Source organism: Onychostoma macrolepis, chromosome 08, assembly GCF_012432095.1.
Source record: "Onychostoma macrolepis isolate SWU-2019 chromosome 08, ASM1243209v1, whole genome shotgun sequence".
Classification (NCBI taxonomy): Eukaryota; Metazoa; Chordata; class Actinopteri; order Cypriniformes; family Cyprinidae; genus Onychostoma; species Onychostoma macrolepis.
In genome coordinates, this window is record NC_081162.1 from 18,493,343 (window position 1) to 18,516,516 (window position 23,174).

Sequence of the window (23,174 nt, forward strand, 5' to 3'; positions counted from 1 at the left end):
TAACAGTATATAAATAATCTTATTGCGGCCTTATGTCTCGCTTGGGAGAAAGAGGATTAAGTTAGTAATATAATGATACTAAAATAACACTCAAAAAAGATAGCTAGCTAAACAAATTGCTATGCTGAGAAAGTAGCTAGTTACATAACACTATATACTTACTGTATATTCATATTTAAAATATGAAATGAAATAAAATAAAATTGTATTTTTACTTTTCTCCTAGTGTAATCCACAGATTTATGGAGAGAGGACAAGAACTGATGAGGAGAAGATGAGAGAAGGTTCTACTCTATGAGAGGCATTTACTTAACATTTACTGTAAAGTGATGTTCAGCTTGGTTTGCTGTTGGCGATGCTCACAGTGTAGGCAAAGCACACTGGACTAGTGAGCAAAACAGAAATCTGTATTTCATTCCCAGTGCTAAATCGAACAGCACAGACTCTCATTTCCAACCTTTCTGCATGAGGCAGGGACTAAATCTTCTGTAGCCTTTAAGCTAGTATATAAATCAATCAGCATCGCTGCTTTCATAGACCATTTTCATTACTGTATTTCTGTCACATACGCTCACAAACACACCCTCCCTGTAAATCTCCAAGGCAATTAGCGTGACGGGTCCCAGCCAGAATAGAGAGGTGTAATCAAGTACACAAATCAACTGACCACACATGATCGGGTACGAACGTGTTAGCCAGCAGAATGCACGACAGCATGAAATTCAATCTACCTTTCCATGCAAAATAACTGAAAAAACTCCCCTCCTCCCATCTCCAGCAGGCTCTGCTGTCAAAACGCTTAACTTTGATTGACAGCCGGAGTCGAGCGAGTGAGCCACTCAGGCGTGCCGTGAGAGCGCAGTGGGCGGGAGTGTGAAGTTTAACCCCAGGAGTCTGGGACAGCTGCAGTGTCGCTGTGGTCTGTGGCTGTTGCACACCATAAATTCTCTCTAAAGAGGGTTTACTTTTTATTTTAATGGGGGCTGTAAATTTACGACCCTTGGACCCTGGAGATAGAGCTGTTTTTAAAGGAGCACTCCTTGTCTTTTTTGTCTCTCTCTCTCTCTCATACCTGTTTCTTTAGAAATTGGCTGGCTTACACAACAAAGTTGTACCTGGCCATACGCTGGTGTAATATTTCGGTGGGAGGCCCTAAAAGGACAAATGTTCACATGGACTATGTTTATAGTGTGTGAATAAATGAGGAGTGCGTTTGTGAACACATTATGTCCGAAGTGACATCATATTGTGTGTGCGGGAGTGAGAATGACTACACTTGTGTATTTTAATGCGTTCAGAATGACAAACTGACCCTCTCTCTCTGTGTGTCTGTAGGTGTTGTTTGCTCTAAACCAGACTCTATTGCAGCATGAGAGTTTGCGTGCAGGCATTCTGCAGGGCGCCTTCACTACTGAGGACCTCATCACACACTACAACTGTGGAGACCTCAACTCCATCATCTTCAATCATGACACATCGCAGGTATGTGCACCAAAAACACAGCCTGGTCCTGTTCTATGCATCATGTGAGAATGTATGTGATGTATTGGAGTCATTATGAGCTTAAAGTTTGAGCAGCGGCAGGTTCCTTCTGATGGATGACTTATAATTCTCCACTTCACCCTGCAACATGCTAAAAGATTAAAGCAACAGCACACACACATAGTGAGAGAGAGAACGAACATTTGAGGAAAAATGTGAGGGAGCAGTAAGACGAGGAAGGGAGGAAATATCTTTCTGTTGTTCCATATTTCCTGCAAAGGTCAGACGCAGGGCAGCTAATGGCTCTGCTGGCTGATAAGCTATCTGTGCTCTCTCTTTCATTGCTTTATGCCTCTCTTCCTCATTCTCTCTCTGTTCTGCTCCTGTACTCCATGCGGAAATTATGTAGCACTTGACTTGAGTGTGAGTCAACTCTTCTGCTTGAGTCTCTTCAAGGGATAGTTCATCAAAAAATGAAAATTCTGTCATTAATTACTCACCCTCATGTCGTTCCGAAGCTGTAAGAACTTCGTTCATTTTCAGAACACAAATTGAGATATTTTTGATGAAATCTGAGAGCTTTCTGACCCTGCATAGACAGCAACGGAACTGCCACTGTCATAAACATGCGTCGTGTTATTTTTGTTTTCTTTTCACAAATATTCTCGTAGCTTCATAAAATTAAGGTTGAACCACTGATGTCACATGCACTATTTTAACGATGTCCTTACTACCTTTCTGGGCCTTGAACATGGTAGTTGCGTTGCTGTCTATGGAGGGTCAGAAAGCTCTCGAATTTCATCAAAAATATCTTAATCGGTGTTCCAAAGATGAACACAGAATCTACCTGTCGTCCCAGGTTTTATGGGTTTGGAATGACATGAGGGTGAGTAATTAATAACAGAATTTTCATTTTTGGGTGAACTATCTCTTTCACTATGGACAGCAAACTAAACCACATTCAAGGATAATGTGAACATAAACTCATTAAATGTTTGGCATGAGTTAGGTCTGCAGACCATACCTAGAAAAAAGTATATTAGGCCCTACTATATAAATATTGCATACTCTCTATCTAGAACACTTCATAATGCATGTATGTATGTATGTATGTATATATATATATATATATAATAAAACCATCCGTACTTCCATACTCCAACTTCTGTACAGACCCTGTTCAGATCTTCAACACACTGAAGGCTTTCTATACTGTATCTTATGTTTGGGCGGGGGGGCGGGGGCATTACGGAAAGGCCTTCTGTAAAAGTGGTTTGGATGCTTACAGGGGTACAGCAGTTCATCTATCAGTGTCTAAACACACGCACACGCTCACACACACACACACACACACACACACACAGTGGAGCCAAATGTATGGCTTTCTGCTCCACTGCACTTCAGTCCTTTAGTGCACAGTTCAGGCAGGAATCTCTCAGATAAACACACGTGTACAGCCATATTTACCCCCTCTGCCTCTCCATTTCCAAACTGTTCTCTCATTAGCAGGGTGTATGGATAAATACACACACACATACATAGTATTTAGACTTTCCAGAGCTCTGGATTCTAACAAGAGGCCACCTCACAGTTTCCCTTTTAAGTCTCTCTCGCTTCCTCCGTCCCTGTACCATTATCCATTATCCCCCCCCCCCCCCCCAAATCTCTGGTGTATGTATAGCCGGTCAAGACATGGGAAGCGCTGTGTTTCCGACCATCAATTAGAGCAAAAGGTCGAGAATTGAGCTCCATAACCATATATAATCCCTAATGTCCTACACACTTTTCCAATTCCAAAGATGGATTCCAAACATATGGAAGATGACAAAAAAAGGTAATTGGGCCTATATATCTTAAAATTGCAACTTTACGCATGACATTTTTGACTTATAATTACGCCTCTTTATCTCAAAATTGTGACTATGTCTTTTGTATTTCAACTTCTTATAATTAAGACTTCAATTCTTGTAATTGCAACACTGTATATCACAATTTTCTATTATATAATATATAAAGTTATAATATTTATTTTATCTTTTTTATTTTATTTTATTTTTACTTTGGGGTGGCAATGGGCTGCCATGAACTTTTTTAAAATTATTATTATTACTTTTTTCTTTACAATGACAAATGACAATGACGAAATTTTCGAATCTAGACAATTTTCCACAAAAATTTCCTAACAATGTCACAATGCACTTGCAGTAAAAGCACTGAAAACCCAACAAGATCAAATTATACACAGAAAACTCTACTTTGCCATGCTATGGAGATCAAGACTCTCAAATAATTAGAAAATTGAGATTATAAACAGCATTGCAGAAGAAGAAACTTTTTTTAAACAACATATTATTTTAATTTACTGTAGTAGCAGTAAATGTTTTAATAATAGTAATGTTATAGTTTTATATTAAATCTAAAAGAGGAAATCAATTATACTTTATTTTATTACAACTGTGGCACAAGATGTCAAGGAAGACTTCAACGTACATTGAAAACCATTGGTTATTTATAAAAAAATAAATAAATAAAAACCTTGGAAAAGCTCAATCATTTTATTCAGAAATACGTCGCCACATCAGATCAAACCATTTCACTGGGAATTTAAGATACCCAATCTTCCCTTTTTTCTCTTCTATTCCTTATTTCCCTTTTTCTACTTCCATCTATTATGTCTATCCCTCCCTATTCATAGCAGGCTGTGTGACAGACCGGCCAGAAAGCTTCCAATACACTTTACCCTGCAGCAAATCAATCAGTTCATGAGGAGTCCAAGAGAGTAAAACAGTCTTTGTGTGTGTGGCTGTCACGTTCCACAAAGTGGCCTAAATGTCTCAGCTGCCCAGTTTCTCACTCATACACAGACTCAGGATTCATGCCAGGCCTTTAGTAACACTTCTCTCTCTTATTCTGTCTCAGCTTCCGCATTTCATTAACAGTTCCCTGCCAGCTCACGAGCGCTTGACGGCACAGCAGATTGACAGTTACCTGCGACAGGAGCTCATTTACAAACGCAACGAACGAATGGCCCGCCGAGTCTCCGCCCTCCTGCAGAGAAACCCCATCCAGAGCTTCTTCTTCGCTTTCGGAGCTGGTGAGTCACACAAAACTTATAACTATCACGCACTTACACATTCGTAACAACATGAAGATGAGGTCAGTTGACACTGACTAGGAACAGGTCCAGTTCCACATACAAAACAAACGCACACACAAACTCCCCCAGATGGCAGTAAAACTAAATGGTCCTAAGAACTTTTCCCACGACTGAGAACACATCACTTTCATTACTGTTTTGTGTGCACCTGTGTGTGTGCGTGTGTTTCTTTGTCTGTGTGACAAATTTATTCCTAACGCAAAGCATTTCTTTCATGAAATAATAAATAATGAAATTATGAATCATCAGGTTGCTATTACATTTATTTAGTGTTTTTTATGGTTACATCACATGTATGTAAAAACTCCTGTTCAGTAACTAGATCAGTCCTATAATAGTAATTTATAATAATATATAAATTATTATTATTATATATAAATACTTTTTATCCATATATTATTTATATAGAGAGAGAAAGAGAGTGCATATACAGAAAATATTTGATTTTGGGCATGTATTATGCTAATTACTAACTCTGGCCACGTGCTTTAGAATAATCTGGATTCATTAGAATGAGAATAGAAATGTATGCGAGTACGCACCTGTTCTGAATCTGGTGAAAATTTTGCGCAATAACCTTTTGTACAAACGTAACTAAGAACACTTGAACGCATTTAATAGTGAATGAGACCCAGTTAGAGGACTGACAGCTACTTTCATCTGTGAGAATGCGAGCTGTTTGTTTTTATTTGCATTCCAAGCTAATGCTGCTAATGTTTCCTGAGTGCTGCATCAAGGTCCTGAGGGATAGCTGTGGTGTGCGAATGAGCGCATGGTTATGTTTGTATTAGCACTGATGGGGTGAATCGGTGGTTTTCTACAGGACAAGCGTGTGTATGAGAACCTGTCGTTTATGTGTTAACATGATGCCGCACTTTCCTTTTTTTTTTTTTTTTTACAGTGAATTCAAAATCATAAAAGATAATGACTTTTACAAATATATCTTGTCAATGCTCCATGTCCCAAAATCAAAACATTAATAGTTGGGTGACTGAGGTGTTAGTTGGTCTGTCTTTGCCTGGTGTGCTAGGCCTCTCTCTAACCATGTTTACTTGGAGCTCTTGTTTGAGTTGCTCACAGTTTCACTTGGACCATTTCATCCAGAACCTACCCAGAACTACTGACAGAAAGCAAAATTAGCAGATGTAAACCTGGGCTCGGAGGGTTCTACAGTTACCAGAGTGCTCTATGAGTCTTTGCAGGGGTGATTAAACTACATGCTGTGCTGGCAAAGTGGTTTCAACAGGCCATCCATCTTTGCTCCTCAGCAAACCTGCCACCCTTGCTTTTTAGACTTTGCAATAGCATGTTTTGATTCTACAGGAAGCCCCATGGCACAGGCTACAAGACCCTTTTAGGAAATCATACACACGTGCACTCGCACATACCCTCAACCCTCACTCTCATAATGCATAATGCATAGCTGGAAAGAAAGCACAATTTGTGGAAACCGAATGCCTAGCTATTAAAGGGATAGTTTACCCAAAGAAATGTCATCATGTATGTCATTTATATCATCATGTTGTACCAAACCCGTATGACTTTCTTCTGTGGCACACAAAGGAGAAACCCCCAATGCAGTTACAAAAAATGGACTGGTGCAAAAAAAAGGCACTTTTTTTGTAAACATATTTCTAAAAGTTTCCGTACGTTGTCCAATTTGTTCATCTGAAAAATCGACCATAGCTCTAGTGGCACATTTACTTTCATTAATGAACTATTCATTTGAATTTGACACAGTTTACAAAAAAACTAAATGATTTGATGTTTTTGAGTTCAACTCATTGAATCAGTCACAGTGATCACCAGCTCACTAACCAATGGCTTAGGTGTGAAAAACAACTTTTATGATACTTCTATAGTGCACTTGTGTCCTTTTTAAAACTTAAAAGCTTTAGTAACTATTTATTGTAACTGCATGAAAACGTTGCGATGTAATGTAAGTAGCGACAGATCTTTTTTTCACATTGTGATGTGCATCGAAGTAAAAAACATTAGAAAAGTTTCTAAGAAATAAAAATGTAGGGTGGGAACATGGTTCTATTCATCGATTATGAATTGGATGGAGGCAGATCTGAATGAAAGCTAAGGTATCAAAATTATCTCAGAGTTTCCCAGTTGTAAATATGACTTGAGAAGTCATTTCATATCCAATTTCCAACTGGGAAACACATATTTACAATAATTCTGAGAGCACATGAAGGAGACATAAGTCCAGCATATGTTGGCAGAGAGAAATCTGTCGTTGCATTGAAGACACAGTTATGACATTTAAATAAAATATATGCACAATTTAAAAATTAAACATGCATGGATGCATCATTCATAGAAAATGGATAAGGTACATTTCTATTTTATGCCCTTTTGGGTTGAACTATTCTTTTAAATTGCTGTAGTAGAAACACAAATAGAAGTTACTGCTCCCTGCTGATTTGGAGTAGCACGTATACTAAAACCAAGACTTGGTTTTAGTCAGTTTTTGTGAAAATTCTGTTTTTCATAAGAAAATGGGTTCTTATTCTCTTTCATCTGTTTTGCTTTGTTCTTTTGTGAGTGTGACCTTATGAGAGAGCCTGCAAAGTTACATAAGAGGTCAGATGATAAGCAGGAACACGCCACCATGGCACATCTGTTTATGGTACAGATCACACACACAAACTGCAGTATCAGTATTTCATATCCGCAAGAAATCTACTAACAAACTTCTGACAACCACATATAAATCTTACATAAAAACAACCTATATGCCTTAGGTCAATGCTATATGATTCTAAACTTTTATGTACACTGATGCAAATCATTGTGCCTCTCAAACATGTTCACTTGCATATAATTAGCTGTTTGCTGAGCAAGGAGAGAGTGTGTGTGTGGCGTTTCAGGAGGTTCTCATTTGCCTGGTTCCTCGGTGCTGCATGGAGTTTTGTGCTCTTATTGAAAACATCCCTAGGAATTTCCTGCGATGGCCACAACCCAGGCACCATTTTTTTAATACACACTCTGCATTTGATAGGGAGCATTTGTCTTTTCATTAATAGCCTCAGGTTTGTTTTGCTATTGATTTGACATGCATATGACACTAATAAATGACAAATCTAATATCACGGGCACTAAAGCACTCCAGTAAGCACACGGGCCACTGTTTATGTCTTACTGTGTTTGTATGAGCGTGATCACTCATCTGTGTGTTTGTGTGTGAATAGGAACTCTCAGCCCATGTGTTTTGCAGTTGTTTGTGGTGGTCATTTTAGTGTCATTCCTATCAGAAGTGCTCAAAAATAATAGCTTCAAAGGAAATTTTCCTGGTGCCCAACTGGCATATGCTTCACTCCCAAGGTTCTTTACGCTGCATTAGAAGCATCAGTCACTGAAAGACAGTAACAGAAGCTCCTGTGGTTTGAGAAGATGATGTTAAAATACCTTATACCTTGTAAAATTTGCAGAGTGCATGAAATAAGACATTGATTTGGTGCTTGTTTGGGAAGTCCAATTCATTTTAGTGAATAAGTTTATTCGTTGGTTTGTTTAAATGAAGACTTCCAGCAATTCTGCATGGCACCCCAATAACCATTGCAATTGGTCCTCTAATTGTTAAGAAATATTATTTAATAGCAGGTGAATCTGCTACAATGTGCTGCACCTGGTTAAAATGGAAATCAGATTAACATTCGTCAAGCTCAAACGACAAGCAGGAAGTGTTTTATCTAAATGGCCAAGTCAATAAATGACTACTCCAAATGGTTACACAATGAAAAAGCTCAACTATTAAATGGTAATCAAATCTACTGGCTTTCGGGACGTTGTAGAAAACAGTCCGTTTGTCTTGAGCTCCATCTCTTAGGACATTTGTGCAGATGCTAAAGTGACTCTCAGTGCAAATTAGATCAGCAGAGCTCATTATCAGACTCTGCCATTACACGCCTCATTAGCTACTAAAACAACTGATCTGGGTGCTAATGGAATTTAAGCTCACATTACACACATAACACATGCTCTCTCCCCACCCACACAGTTTTACTGTGACGCACTTTCACAGATGCATCTACCTGCGCATGTGATTTCAGCCAACACATACACATTTAAAGAGTAAGTGGATGCACGCCAAGACAGAGTCTGTGATTTATTAGGTGAATTATTTAAGCAACCTTGTGTCCCTTTACAACAGAGAAAAAAACTGTGGGAATTATTGTAAAGTCAACAACTTCTGGGAGTCCTGTGAGTGACAACCGTGTGTGTGACATACACACACAAACACATTGTTTAATAAATTATATAATAAACTTTTTATTATTTTTTACATTTGAAATAGGGGTGAGCGATATGACAATCTAGTATCATGATATGAATAATTTTATTTCATGGTAATGATATATATCACAATAGAGCTATTTTTGCTTTAAATAAGGTCTTTATGATATCAAAATTTTTGATACCACAGAAATTTCAGAATTCTCGACACCAGTGTCAATATCACAAAAAAACTAATACTAGCCCAAATAAAAAAACTAAAAAAAACTCAAGCTCACTGAAGACAAGTAAACAGTCAGCGATTAAATAAGAATAAGAAACTAATAAGCAATAGGACAAAAAATGCATAAAGCAATCCAATGTATAAAAACACTGCATATTCTTCAGTGTAAATTAATTGCTGTCTTATTAAAGTTACAAAAATTATTTTGTCAATAGCAGTGAGAGATTTTCTCTCTTTTGTTGTTTGCTTAACATGAATGACAGACAGCAGGAATATTAGACTGCTGTCACTTTAAGAGCTGCCCTGATCCTATATACTGTTACAGTACACATGTACTCTTTCTTTCTCAGCTGTTTGCTTTCACTTAAGACCTATTGTGTTAAATGGGCATTTTGACAGTGTGTGTATTTAACGGTTTAAGGCATATAATGCGGCAAATAACTCGGTTTAATACTCCCGCACTCTATGAGCTCTGTCTTCACATGCAAGCGCCTCTCTGACAACTCTCAGAAACAGCCTCTCAGACAGCGCACGTATATAGCGAAATAAGTTCTCTTAAAATTAGGGCTGTGACGGTGACAGATTTTTACCACCGCGGTGGTAATGGACCAACTACCGGCGGTACATACAATTTTGAAACAAAAATTAAATAAATGCGGGCACGGCTCAAACATCTATTAACAAACGCACGTGTTTATTTGAGAACTACCGTCAGTGAACACGGCAACACGCAGCCTGCAAAACACAAGGCAATCAAAGAAATAATACAGTTAAATAAGAAAGTAGCCTAAATAATTCGAAACAACTTAAAATCACATCCTGGAAAATCTGCATTGGCCTGATAACTATTAGAATGTAAACACTATGCTTAAGCCTACCTTGGCTTTTATATAGGCTAATGTTAGATTTAAAATTCTTTGACAGAAAAACAAACATGTTGATATTGTCCGGTTTAAGGGAGGACCTCATTGGTGTTATGATGTTTCCAGCCGCACTGAACACGCGTTCAGATGGTGTGCTTGTTGCGCAAATACATTTTAAGCAACCATGGCCGGGTATCTTGCCTTTGTGAATTTTGTGAATTAACAGTCTAAATAAAGCAATTTACAGCTAAATGGTATATGCTATAAATACCGAGTTCTACTGCAACTGTAACTGTTATAAACTTTGTATTTTATGCTTGTTATAGATTGTGTGACGTTACACGCAACAAGCTTGTGTCCCCCTGTCAACAAGCTTGGCCCCCCCCCTTTGGCCCCCCTAAATTAGGAATCATATCACAGCAAACAATTTGGGGTGAAATGCCAGTTTGTAAACTATATATATATATATATATATATATATATATATATATATATATATATATAAAAAGAAAAACATCACCAAATCTGCGTTCGCTGGCTGGCACAGAGCCAGAGACAGAATCGTGATATAACCAATCACATACAATTCTGTTGAGCTTATGAATGCAAGGACCAATCAGAGGCATTCAGATGAGTCATCGCTGAAACATGCTGTTTCGTCATCGCACGCTCGCTGATCGAATTGACCATATGCACGGAGCGCTATTTAGAACTTCCGGATAAAGATAAACCAGCTCGTAATCTTCCGGTGAAGCTCATTTTATATGTGTTGGATATAGGTAGAGACTCTCACAGAAACCTCTCCTGCCTCATTCTTAACAGAAACTGAGAAACTAAATAATTGCAACACCATAAATAATGATACCGGAATTAACATACTGTTTTATGTTATTGAAGAACATATAAATTTATATGCAGATTCTGGTAATCCCAAAAGTACCCAGACACGTAACTGTACATATAAATGCTTACAAATAAACGTAACTGTTTAGGCAGTTAGTCTAATCTCTTAAATGACATCGTAATGGTATTCTCGATAATCAATATCTTACCTTCATAGCCATGAATACATTTTTAAAGCCTTTATTATTGCTCATCTCTGTGCAGTAAAATTCACTTTAATAAAGGTTCACTTTTCATTCATGTTTTAGGCTTCTCCTTATTTTAATATTTTAGACATCCATCAATTAGCAATGAGTTCTATGTTCAAATGCAAGCAATGGCTTAAGCTTGCCGCAAAGCACCGGCAAAAGTAATTACCATGAATGTGTCAGGAAATAGTAAGGAGATATTTGAATTATTTACTAATAAACTAGTGTTTTCTGAGTCGGTGTCGCAAGGATGAAGTTGCCGACCCTGACTCACCATCTCCTCATTAGACGCGCTTTTAGAGAGAAGTGCATCTTTATGGATTATAATGAAAGAGTTTTTGTTTTCGATTTGTTTTATTTCGTTAAGTAGTCATTTAAAGCTTTCTATAGATATATTTAGATGGCAGCATAAAAGCACAACGTTGTGTTGATATTGTGAGTGCACACAAATAAACGTAGACCCTTTACAGTTCCGAATCACGTATTACTCTTACCTTTATGAGCAAAAATTATGCATATGCCTATTTAAAGTTGTTTCCACTGAAAAAAAAAATGCAAGCGATCTCACTGGCGACTTCTTGTCCTTCAAAGCGCGCTTTAGCTTCCACTTTCCGCGCAAACTATTGGATATGCGTCTAACAGCGCACATTAACGTTTAAACATTGTTATATGCTTGAACTGTTTTATATCTATAGATTTTATTTTAGGCAAGTCGTGATGTTTTGAGAATGCTAAATTGATCACACATGCTATGGCTATGAATTATAACAGGCTGTGATCAGCTCACTGTCAGCCGCTGGCCGCTTGGTCGTTAGGCTACTTTAAAAACAAAAGCTTATTTAACGAACAGAAAAATTAGATTTAATAACTAGATCGTTAAAGTTTTATCCAACACAGACTTGTTGCTGCTGTAGTTTTGTTAGTCTGAATCACTTAATGCACAGCTCTATTTTGACATCGGCTTGTCAGATGATTCATTCCGTTGCCGCTGTCAATCATAACAATGACTCGTGGCATGATTCAACAGATTCCCTCGCGTAAATGTAACATTCTTGTTTGTCATTCCTGAAACGAGAAACTGAGCAAAGGGCACTCCCATACAGCACAGAACACTTGACCGGAAATGACTGAGCTGGCTTATCTAAAACCAGGAAGTAATCGTGCATATGGTCAATTGGCTGACTAATTCTCTCATAAGAAACAACAAAGTGAAGATGTACGAATGTAAGTAGTAAGGTATTAATTTCACAGTGTAAACAGCTTTAGAGATTATTATGACAGTTTTTGAGAGTGCTTGAACTCGCTGGACTGAAGTGAAAATGTTCTTTGATAATGTAAACATTCTTTGCTCTATTTTGTACAATGAAAGTTTTATGCTAATTAGTAACTTACAATGTTTTTATTAAATTCACATTCAGTTGTATTAAAAGTATTTTATGGTATGACACCCATATCTGGTACTTAAGTAAAAAGACGGACTTTTATGCATAGTTAATAGATTACAGTATTAGGCTATACTTTACCCATCGCCCATTATAGATCAACTAACATATGGTAGCTAATCTATAAAGGTTCATAATGCATTTACTTACACATATTTGAGAATCAAGATATTTCATAATATATGTTAGGGATATATCGAATAAAAAAAAGAAAAAGAAAAAAAAAGAATAAAACCCCTGCTGAAAAACAAAAAACAAAACAATAGACACCATTACAAAATTAGTAATGGTTTTACTGGTTATAACGGGACTTGTATTGGTTTTACTGGAAACTGTAATGACCCTGTTGGTCTCTACTGGTAATTGGTCGCCTTCTATGGGTGGCTTGTTAAAACCAATAAATCCTAATGGAATATGTCCCAAAACACACTACAGAAAATCATATTTTAATGGTTAAAAGTGGATGGTTTGTAATGTTTGTAATGATTTTTGTAGTGGAAACCATAAAAAATTTCTGTGATGGTTATATTTTATTTTATTTTTTCTCAGTAGGGACATAAGCCTATATCAGTTATACAGTGGTATAGAGTGGGGGGACTATGATGTCACTCTGTAGGCGAAAACCCGGAAGCGAGTTAGCATTTTAGCGCTTCTGGTTCCATCGTCCCAGAGTCAATGGGTTTTTTGAATGGGATTTTGGTTAAATCCCTTAAATAAGGTCCGTGGTTCACACAGGCTCAAGATACTTTCACGTTTTATTCTACGACATAAAACACACCAGTTACACCCCACTCGTGATTTTTTTAAGCTGTTACATTTCTTAAAAAAGACGGTTGCTAACAAGCTGCTAAATGGGACTACAGGCGCTGTCGGAGACATTAAACGTCATCACGTCGAACAGTATATCAATTTAGTATTTTCCAGTTGTAGTATAATTTATAAAACAATTAATTTTAGGATAACCAATGAATAGTTTACAGCATTTTATATTGTTGTTCGACAATGTTTTTTTGCTTTGCCCTGAAATGCGACACATGTCTTCGGAGGGAAGAAGCTTGTTTTATCGTTTACTGATGCGGAGACTCTGGGTTCGTGAACTCATATTACGATTATTACATGTAAACACCACATTTACCGGCTTTACGTGGTGAAAGTGAAACTTTAATGATGCATAGTGCTTAAAGCCACGTCAAAAATAAATGTGTACGGCCACATGAAGTTGTTAGAAAGAGATTGTAGAAGCAAGGATAAAAATGTTGTGTATCCACCCTAACAAAATGATAGCTGAAATGTGGTACTTGGTTCACTAAAATAAGTTTAATCTTACCATATCCAAAGACTCGCTCACTGTTATTTAAAAGATTAAATACGCGGGGATACATTTTTAATTAAAATATTAATATTAATCGAGGATTTGTTGACTTTTAATGCACCTTATTTCGAAATAATTTAATTAAATGTCCTTTAGTTAAGATTATTTCATTTATTCACTATACTATTTATTACTAATGTCTCATTTCAGTTTTAGTTTGTCTCTAGTTTTGTATTTATTCCAGTTTATATGAAACGGTTCATGTAGTGTGGATTAAAATTCATATACAGAGTAAATCCTTCACTGAACGTGTTAAAAATAAGTTTGAAACAGTTGTCGGGAGCGCGCTGGTGGTGACGCTGAAGGCGAGCGACCGTGGTGCTGTAGTTCGTTTATAGCCTAAGTTTAGCTTTTCAGTTCTGGTGCTTTTATTTAGGCTTCAAAATTCATCAAAGGTATATTATTTTGTGAAGATTATCCTGATGGACAAAACGTGTAAGTTTCATGAACTATGATTGAACACAGAGTTTATTTTTTGCTATAATCCAAAAGCCTATGGAAAAATCCCATTGGCTTTTTGTCAAAGGAACCAGTTTCATGCTAACAGCCGTTCCGCCTACAAAGTGACGTCATAGTTCCCCCACTCTATTGTGGCTGCTGTGTGTCACATGACAAGCATGAGAACCCCCTCCTTCACTCGTGCCCCCTCTAAAATAATGAGTATATGATGCCCTGACACTACAATACAAAATTATTTGTCAAATAAATGAAACATGATGAAACATTCATTTTAGTTGAAATTGTTATAGATTACTTCTAGAGATTGCAGTGATACATGACATGGTGAAAAATGACTGAATGAATATTACTAGTAGATTAATATGAATTTTAAAATTGTGCCCCCTAATATCTCAAGTGGCCCCTGTCTGGCCCCCCCCAGTTACTGTGGTCTAGAACCGCCCCTGCTTTTAATATAAAGAACATGAACTGAACGTGGGCTTTTTTACAATAATATTATGCATAAATCATTTTATGAATATTTTTATAAATACAATTATATATGCTACACTATATATAAATATATAAATGTATAAACACACACACACATTTAAATAGACAGTGAGTGAAAAATATACACGCAAAAAGTTGTGCAATACCTTGTCAATACAAACATAGTTTTGCTTGCTCTGCAAGTACGTGCACACACCATTACATGTGTATTTATGTGCAAGAAAGGCTTCTTTTTCCTCAGTCATGCCCACTGCTTCACAAAGCCACTTTAGGATTTCAAGAAAAGAAGTAGAGACCCCATCTGTCAGAAACTAATACAAACGGCAGGGGCAATTTCTCCTAAATGCTTTAACCCCTGTGAACTTTGACTGTTAATGCACTCCTGCTGCCCCTTTTTTGTCTCTTTCCTCCATTTTCACATTTCCCCAATTGTGAAAATGTCCCCAACCATCGGACTCTCTTTCTCTCTCTCTTTGGTAAATCTGCTTGCCTGCCACCCCACAGTCATTGTAAAAGAAATGTAAATATTTAAAGCCATAAAGGAAACAGTTTCAATGTTTCTGCTTCAAACCCTTGAACCCCAAACAGATCTTTATACAGTTCAGTTCAGTTCCCTGAACCCCTACACCACAGAGAGAGAGAGAGAGAGAGAGAGAGAGTGCCCTCATTACGGAGTCTGCTGAACTACCACCAGAGGAGTCCCTTTGGACAGGTAAAAGAGAGAAGCACCCCCTTAATTCTCACTAATCTCTCGGCTGAGCTCAGATCCCAGGGATAGCTCGATGGCTGGAATTTCCTGATCTCGCTCTGAGATTTATAGGAGGTGTGAGAGCTGCTCTCCTCACTGATCTGTGGGTCATATACTCTCGCGTACTCCCGGGGCGGCGCGGAGGGTTTGTTGACTCAGAGACCATGTTGAGATTTATAGATTTCCTGCTGCTGTAAAAACTTGCAGAAGGTAGTATGTATGCGTGGATTAGACAGAGCTGTGCTGCATTAGAGGTCAGTCGTTTGTAGGGTAATCATGGGGGATTGAGTGTTGGATAGCAGAAAAATGAATGAGTCAGATGTAGAGGCTTCCCTCGAGCATCCTCTGAAACACACACAGCCACAGACGCACACATGCTCATAATAATGGACAGCAAGCAGAGAGCAAACAACCCAAAAGTAGTACTATGATCAAAGACAAAGGCAGTCTGGTGGCCTACAATGCCTTTCAATTTCATATCATATGTGCTTTCTCTTCTCTTTCCACTGTTCCTTCTCTCGCTGAGGAATATTTTGTTTGTTGGCAGATGAATAGATTATGATTATTAATTTAAACAAGTATTTTGTCATAGATCTGAATGCCAACTATAACGTAACTGGTTTGCTTTAAATGTTTTGCTCACTCAATTTAGGTTTGGGCTGTTTTGCATATTAATGGAATATTAAATTAAATGCTATTTTAGGAAGAGTAAAATTAATTATTTTTTTATTTATTTTTTTCAAACGTACAATTATTACATATATAAAAAAATGTCACAAAATTTAAACGGACAATAACTATGACCTAAACTAAAAATGATGTATAAAACACTGCTCACAAGCCTAAAATATTGGCTGCATGTGTATGTATGCTCTTGTGTGTCATGTATCATGTATCACGAAGGTGCTGACATATTTGGACACAACCCAAAATACTCAAACCAACGCCTGAACCATTCACAGTACATCTTCTGAGTACGATGAAGGGGCGAGTGGAGAAGGGGGTACGGAAAAAGTATAAATGCACCAAAGAAGTCCTGCTATAAAGTGATTGAAAGCCCTAATTACCCTGAGAGAGAAAACGGGAACAAGTCTGATGAAAGTCAGAGAGAGAGAGCACATAGTTTAAGCTGTAGATTTGCACATTACAGTTAAAGCCAGGCTGTAAGGACATTAGTCAAACTTTCACATTTATTAATATGGCAGACGCTGTTATTTAAAGAACGTGCACAAGGTATGCACGTTCCCTGGGAATTGAACCTATAGCCATGGAATCATTCCCGCCATGCTCTACCAATAAAGCTATGGGTTGACAAAAAAATACTCCTATTCCAGCAATGGATACACGACATGTGCTGTGTATCAGGGAGAATGAACTGACAGTCACTGCACCTGTCTCATCTCTGTGATTTGGACGAAGGCTTTGGGCATAACTAGTGAAAAGCCAGGAGCTTTTGCTAAGCCTTTGCTTTTGCCTTTGCAAATGGATTTGTTTAAGGCCTGCGTGTACTGGCTTTGTTTTCAAGATTTTTTAACAGCAGTTTGTTCTTGGTAATCGGAATATGCTAACTGCGGTCACGAAATAAACATCACAAATATACATAATGAACTGTATCAGCCTTTGGAGAGCTGCGTGTGCAGAGCACGGGTTTGTTTGTTTGTTTCTGGGTGTGTATATTTAATTATCGTGTGCCAGTGTTTTGGGTGTGGGTGCCTACAAAGAATGAGAGCAAGCGATTAGTTCAGGCTGATTTGTTTTGTAGCATGCGCCTGCCTCCTTGCATTTATTAAATGAGAGCGCTTCAGTAATGGTGCATTCAAGTCCTGCTGGGAAGTTCATATTTATGAGTTGGGAAGTCATAATTATGGCGTCAGGTATGGCAGCATGAGCAATTGTATTTTAATCATGATCACGATTTCTGCTTCGAGTTTGTTAAACATAATCATCTGCGACATTTGCCCACTGGTCAATTATTCTAAAAAGTTTCATTTTAATTTTGCATTTGAGTTATCTTGAATTGGAAACAACCCTCCACAAGCTTTCATGGTTGCAGTTGCCAGATTTCAAGAGTTTAAATACCCCAATTAGAGCTTTTTTCATAAATCGATTCATTGTCTGCCCAGTGGTTTACATAGTAACATAATTCCCAACCTGGCAACCATGTATATGCGCTCTCTCTACATTATGGAAAAAGTGCTGATGAGCTGAAAATACAGGCAAACATGTAAGTTGGAGTTTAGTGATCTGGGTCACACTTTATTTTAAGGTCCAGTTCTTGCTATTAACAAACCATATTACTTTTGCCTCAAACTACTAATTTGCTGATTTTTAATAGTAAGGTAGTTGTTAAGTTAAGGTATTGGGTATTAGGGATGTACAATATTTTTTATAAGTACTAATAAACAGTCAATATGTTGTTAATAGGCATGCTAATAAGCAACTAGTTAATAGTGAGAATTGATCCCTATACTAAAGTGTTACCGTACTCTCTATTGAGATATTCTATTCAAATTAAAAGTGTAATAAAGCCAGTCTGTTTTCTTTCACATGGTTGCATTGCATTGTTTGCTGCGACTAAATCTGTGCGCAAACCATGTGAGTTGATGTTTTCTTGATTTGTGCTTGTGTGAAAATGCAATAATTTTGATAAAATGTAAAAAGTAAATAATCATGAGTATCCATTTGACCATTATTGCACAGCCTTAACATCAGGTACAATCAAGTCAGTTTGGCCAGAGCAAGATGGCGATGTGCCTTTTCTACAAAAAAATTCAGCAAGATTTTTTTTAACTCTAAAAAAAGATGAATAAAGAATGCACATCAGCTGTGTTTTTTTGCATTTTTATGCGATTTATGAAAGTGCTGTAAATTGAATCATTATACAGTGAGGAAAATAAGTATTTGAACACCCTGCTATTTTGCAAGTTCTCCCACTTAGAAATCATGGAGGGGTCTGAAATTGTCATCGTAGGTGCATGTCCACTGTGAGAGACATAATCTAAAAAAAAAAATCCAGAAATCACAATGTATGATTTTTTAACTATTTATTTGTATGATACAGCTGCAAATAAGTATTTTAACACCTGAGAAAATCAATGTTAATATTTGGTACAGTAGCCTTTGTTTGCAATTACAGAGGTCAAACGTTTCCTGTAGTTTTTCACCAGGTTTGCACACACTGCAGGAGGGATTTTGGCCCACTCCTCCACACAGATCTTCTCTAGATCAGTCAGGTTTCTGGCCTGTCGCTGAGAAACACGGAGTTTGAGCTCCCTCAAAGATTCTCTATTGGGTTTAGGTCTGGAGACTGGCTAGGCCACGCCAGAACCTTGATATGCTTCTTACAGAGCCACTCCTTGGTTATCCTGGCTGTGTGCTTGGTCATTGTCATGTTGGAAGACCCAGCCTCGACCCATCTTCAATGCTCTAACTGAGGGAAGGAGGTTGTTCCCCAAAATCTCGCAATACATGGCCCCGGTCATCCTCTCCTTAATACAGTGCAGTCGCCCTGTCCCATGTGCAGAAAAACACCCCAAAGCATGATGCTACCACCCCATGCTTCACAGTAGGGATGGTGTTCTTGGGATGGTACTCATCATTCTTCTTCCTCCAAACACGTTTAGTGGAATTATGACCAAAAGTTCTATTTTGGTCTCATCTGACCACATGACTTTCTCCCATGACTCCTCTGGATCATCCAAATGGTCATTGGCAAACTTAAGTCGGGCCTGGACATGTGCTGGTTTAAGCAGGGGAACCTTCCGTGCCATGCATGATTTCAAACCATGGCGTCTTAGTGTATTACCAACAGTAACCTTGGAAGCGGTGGTCCCAGCTCTTTTCAGGTCATTGACCAGCTCCTCCCGTGTAGTTCTGGGCTGATTTCTCACCTTTCTTAGGATCATTGAGACCCCACGAGGTGAGATCTTGCATGGAGCCCCAGTCCGAGGGAGATTGACAGTCATGTTTAGCTTCTTCCATTTTCTAATGATTGCTCCAACAGTGGACCTTTTTCACCAAGCTGCTTGGCAATTTCCCGTAGCCCTTTCCAGCCTTGTGGAGGTGTACAATTTTGTCTCTAGTGTCTTTGGACAGCTCTTTGGTCTTAGCCATGTTAGTAGTTGGATTCTTACTGATTGTATGGGGTGGACAGGTGTCTTTATGCAGCTAACGACCTCAAACAGGTGCATCTAATTTAGGATAATAAATGGAGTGGAGGTGGACATTTTAAAGGCAGACTAACAGGTCTTTGAGGGTCAGAATTCTAGCTGATAGACAGGTGTTCAAATACTTATTTGCAGCTGTATCATACAAATAAATAGTTAAAAAATCATACATTGTGATTTCTGGATTTTTTTTTTTAGATTATGTCTCTCACAGTGGACATGCACCTACGATGACAATTTCAGACCCCTCCATGATTTCTAAGTGGGAGAACTTGCAAAATAGCAGGGTGTTCAAATACTTATTTTCCTCACTGTATATTCTATTGAAATTGTACAATACTATCATATTTTATACAAGCAATTTAGCTAGTTTTATTGTAGATAAAAAATAATTTCATTAATTTTAACAAATTTTGCATCGATGTTGCATCTATTGCCCATGTCATATTTTCTCACTGTTATGTCACCTACTTGGAGACTCTGTTTCTTCAAGAAAGTTCAGAGTTTCCTACTTGTAATTAGGATTTGTTGGTTGCATTCATGTGCATTCAACTCATGAATATGATATTTCTGACAAGACTTGAATGCACCAAAGTCCCTAAACAAGTCCTAATCAAGAAACACCAAACAAATTTGGTAGCCAGGTGACCAACCCAGCTCACCGCAGCCTGAAACCTAAGTTAACTACTTCCTCTACTAACCAAACACTTCTTGAGTAACTACTTCCTCCAGTAGCCAAACACCTATGAGTTTCCCACGTGTAATTATGACTTGGTGGTGAAGTTCATGTACGTTTAACTTGTAGATACGATCTTTCCAACATGACTTGAACATATCATGCAGCCTTAAAAAGTCCCAACCAAGAAAAATCTCACCAATTTGGTAGCCAGGTGACCACCCGCACCTCACCGCAGTCTGAAACCTAAGCTAACTTCCTCTAGTAACTGAACACTTCTCGAGTAACTACTTCCTCCAGTAGCCAAAGTCTGTGAGAGTGCTCTGTCCGGCAGGGTTATTTATGTGGCTGGAACCCTGCAAATAAATACAGCACATAAATTGAACCGCTCGACCTCACACGCAGAATACAGAAGCATGGCTGTTTTACTCAACATTTCCATAAAAGTACATTCTAACAGAGTTTAATATGAACATTAATCAGAGGATGTGGGTGTGAAAGCCTGTTGATCGTGCCGCCGTGTCATTGAACCTGTCCGAGTCTGGCACTGGGATAGGAGAGGAGGTGAGGAACACAACGGGACCGCCTCAATAGGCCGCCTGTTTCTTCCCACCGTACCGAAGGGCGTAGCGCCGTAATCTGGCCGTCTGATCTGACCGACGCTCAGCGGTAGCCTCTTCGCGCTCTGTGCCAGTCGCCCCAGCAGCCTTTGAACTTGGCGGCCAAGAAAGCGCTGCGGGCCCCTCGCTCCCCCTCCCCCGCCCTGTCTTCACGACTGATCAGCAAAATGATGATAAAGAAGCATGAAAAGAGACAGCCTTGAAGATTTTCAGCGTGCCGTTAATAAGCTCGCGGAGCATGCTGAGGCGATGAGGTCAGGCTGTATTAGCGCTTATTGCTGGGTTGAGTGACACATGGGATTATCGGCTGCACGGAGAAGTGAAACAGCTTTCATCAGCGTGGCGCTGGAGCGCGTGCGTTTGATGTCTCAAGAGTGAAGGAATTATGAGTGTATTATACGTGAGAGCTGAGGTGGAGAGACAGTAGCACGAGGGCATTTTATATGGCCTCATTCTTGAAGGAACAAGTGCACCTTGAGATCAAGAACAAGAGAAAAGGAGTATTCTTGAGACAGCGTCACCCCCATGACTACATGCTCTTATCTGCTTTCTCTTAATATTTGCACACACCCACCTGAAACCTTTCCTCTTTAGCATGGCTGCTACTTGTTTCTTATGTGCTGCAGGTCATTTCCTGGGGAATCACAGTGTACTGGACATCCTGCGCCAGGAGGGCTATGAGGTGGAGCACACACCAGCGCAAGAGCCCATCACACAGTGAGTACACACACTCATACACACTCCACACGACACCAGAGTTGTGCAAAATTCAGAATTGAACAATATTAGAGGTCTGTCTGTCTGTCTGTCTGTCTGTCTGTCAGTCAGTCAAAAGCCTTTAACTTCAAAGCCTTTAAAACATTTTAAACATGGCTTTTTAAAACCAAACTTGAATTTTAGCTCGACAAAGCCTTGTTTAAAAAATAATTATAAATCAGTTATATGAATTTCTTTACAATTCAATTCATTTTACCTCCTTACATTCAAATTTGAATTTCAATTCTATATTCTGTTTGCTACCTCAGTTCAAATTCAGGAACTAAATTTGGTCACACTTTATTTTAAGGTCCAATTCTCGCTATTAACAAACTATTAACTATGACTTTTGCCTCAATAAACTCCTGATGTGCTGCTTATTAATAGTTAATAAACTAGTTGTTAAGTTTAAGTATTAGGTAGGATTATGGATGTAGAATATGCTCATTCAGAATGTGTGCTTTAAGTACTAATAAACAGGCAATCTGTTAATAACAGGCATGCTAATAAGCAACTTTAGGGAATTGGTCCCTATACTAAAGTGTAACCCTAAATTTAAAATGGCGCAAAATTCTGTTTCACACTCTTGACTTTATGGTTCTCACAAAGGACAGCTCTTCTCTTCCACTTTTCCTCCCTATTCAGATGCTGTCCTCTTATAATTCCTTTTCTTCCTATGCCAATACCTTGCCCACACACCTAATAATTATGAAGTTATTTAAACAACAAACTTTCCTGTGGCACAGAATATAATGATGCGTACTACATACACAGGCTCAGCAATGCATCGTGTTTCACCACATCGAAACCCCAAGCACATTGTAATTCATTGAGAGGATATTCCACTTACTGTGCTAAACTGCAAACAGAGTTAAACTATGCCTTTGATCTCCCCCTGCTAACCATGACGGAGTGGGCCAGACCAGTGCTCTGCCAACTCATGCCTCACCCGTTTGTCTTGTAGAGAGGGGTGCTATGCCTGCTCAGACAAAGACAACCCACCTTCATCGTTGGCATACTCATACCATTACTCAACAGGCCTTTAGGGGAGCTGGAAAGAGGTGATCCAAAGGCTGTGTAGGTTGTACTCATTAAATAGCTGTTGTAATGGCTCAAACACCCAACAAAGGCGCAAATGGAAAAATGAGAACGCCGAGCAATTGAACGGTCCCAGAAAGGTAGTTCAAACTCGCAAAGCGCCCAACCACCACCGCAACATCCAGCCGGTGTCGTTTGAAAAACCTCCTGTTGCAAATTGTAGTGCAAACATTTTCCTTTGGCACACTGCGGCGGTGGAAGTAATAGAGGCAGAGAAAGCGAGCGTGAAGGGGGGTTCTCCGATTGCTGGAGATGATGACAGTGGCTGTGGTAACAAGCTGACA

The 23,174-nt window shown here is 38.6% G+C and overlaps 1 protein-coding gene across 2 annotated transcripts in view; it reads left to right on the top strand.

The window, feature by feature from the left end:
* Window positions 1–23,174, top strand: part of trabd2b (TraB domain containing 2B) — a 68,308-nt gene that overhangs the window by 40,649 nt on the left and 4,485 nt on the right. For both annotated transcript variants that reach the window (XM_058784464.1, XM_058784463.1), the window contains exons 3-5: window positions 1,336–1,482; window positions 4,402–4,576; window positions 21,663–21,753. In XM_058784464.1, coding sequence (XP_058640447.1) covers window positions 1,336–1,482; window positions 4,402–4,576; window positions 21,663–21,753 — 413 coding nt within the window. The remainder of the gene's footprint in view (window positions 1–1,335; window positions 1,483–4,401; window positions 4,577–21,662; window positions 21,754–23,174) is intronic.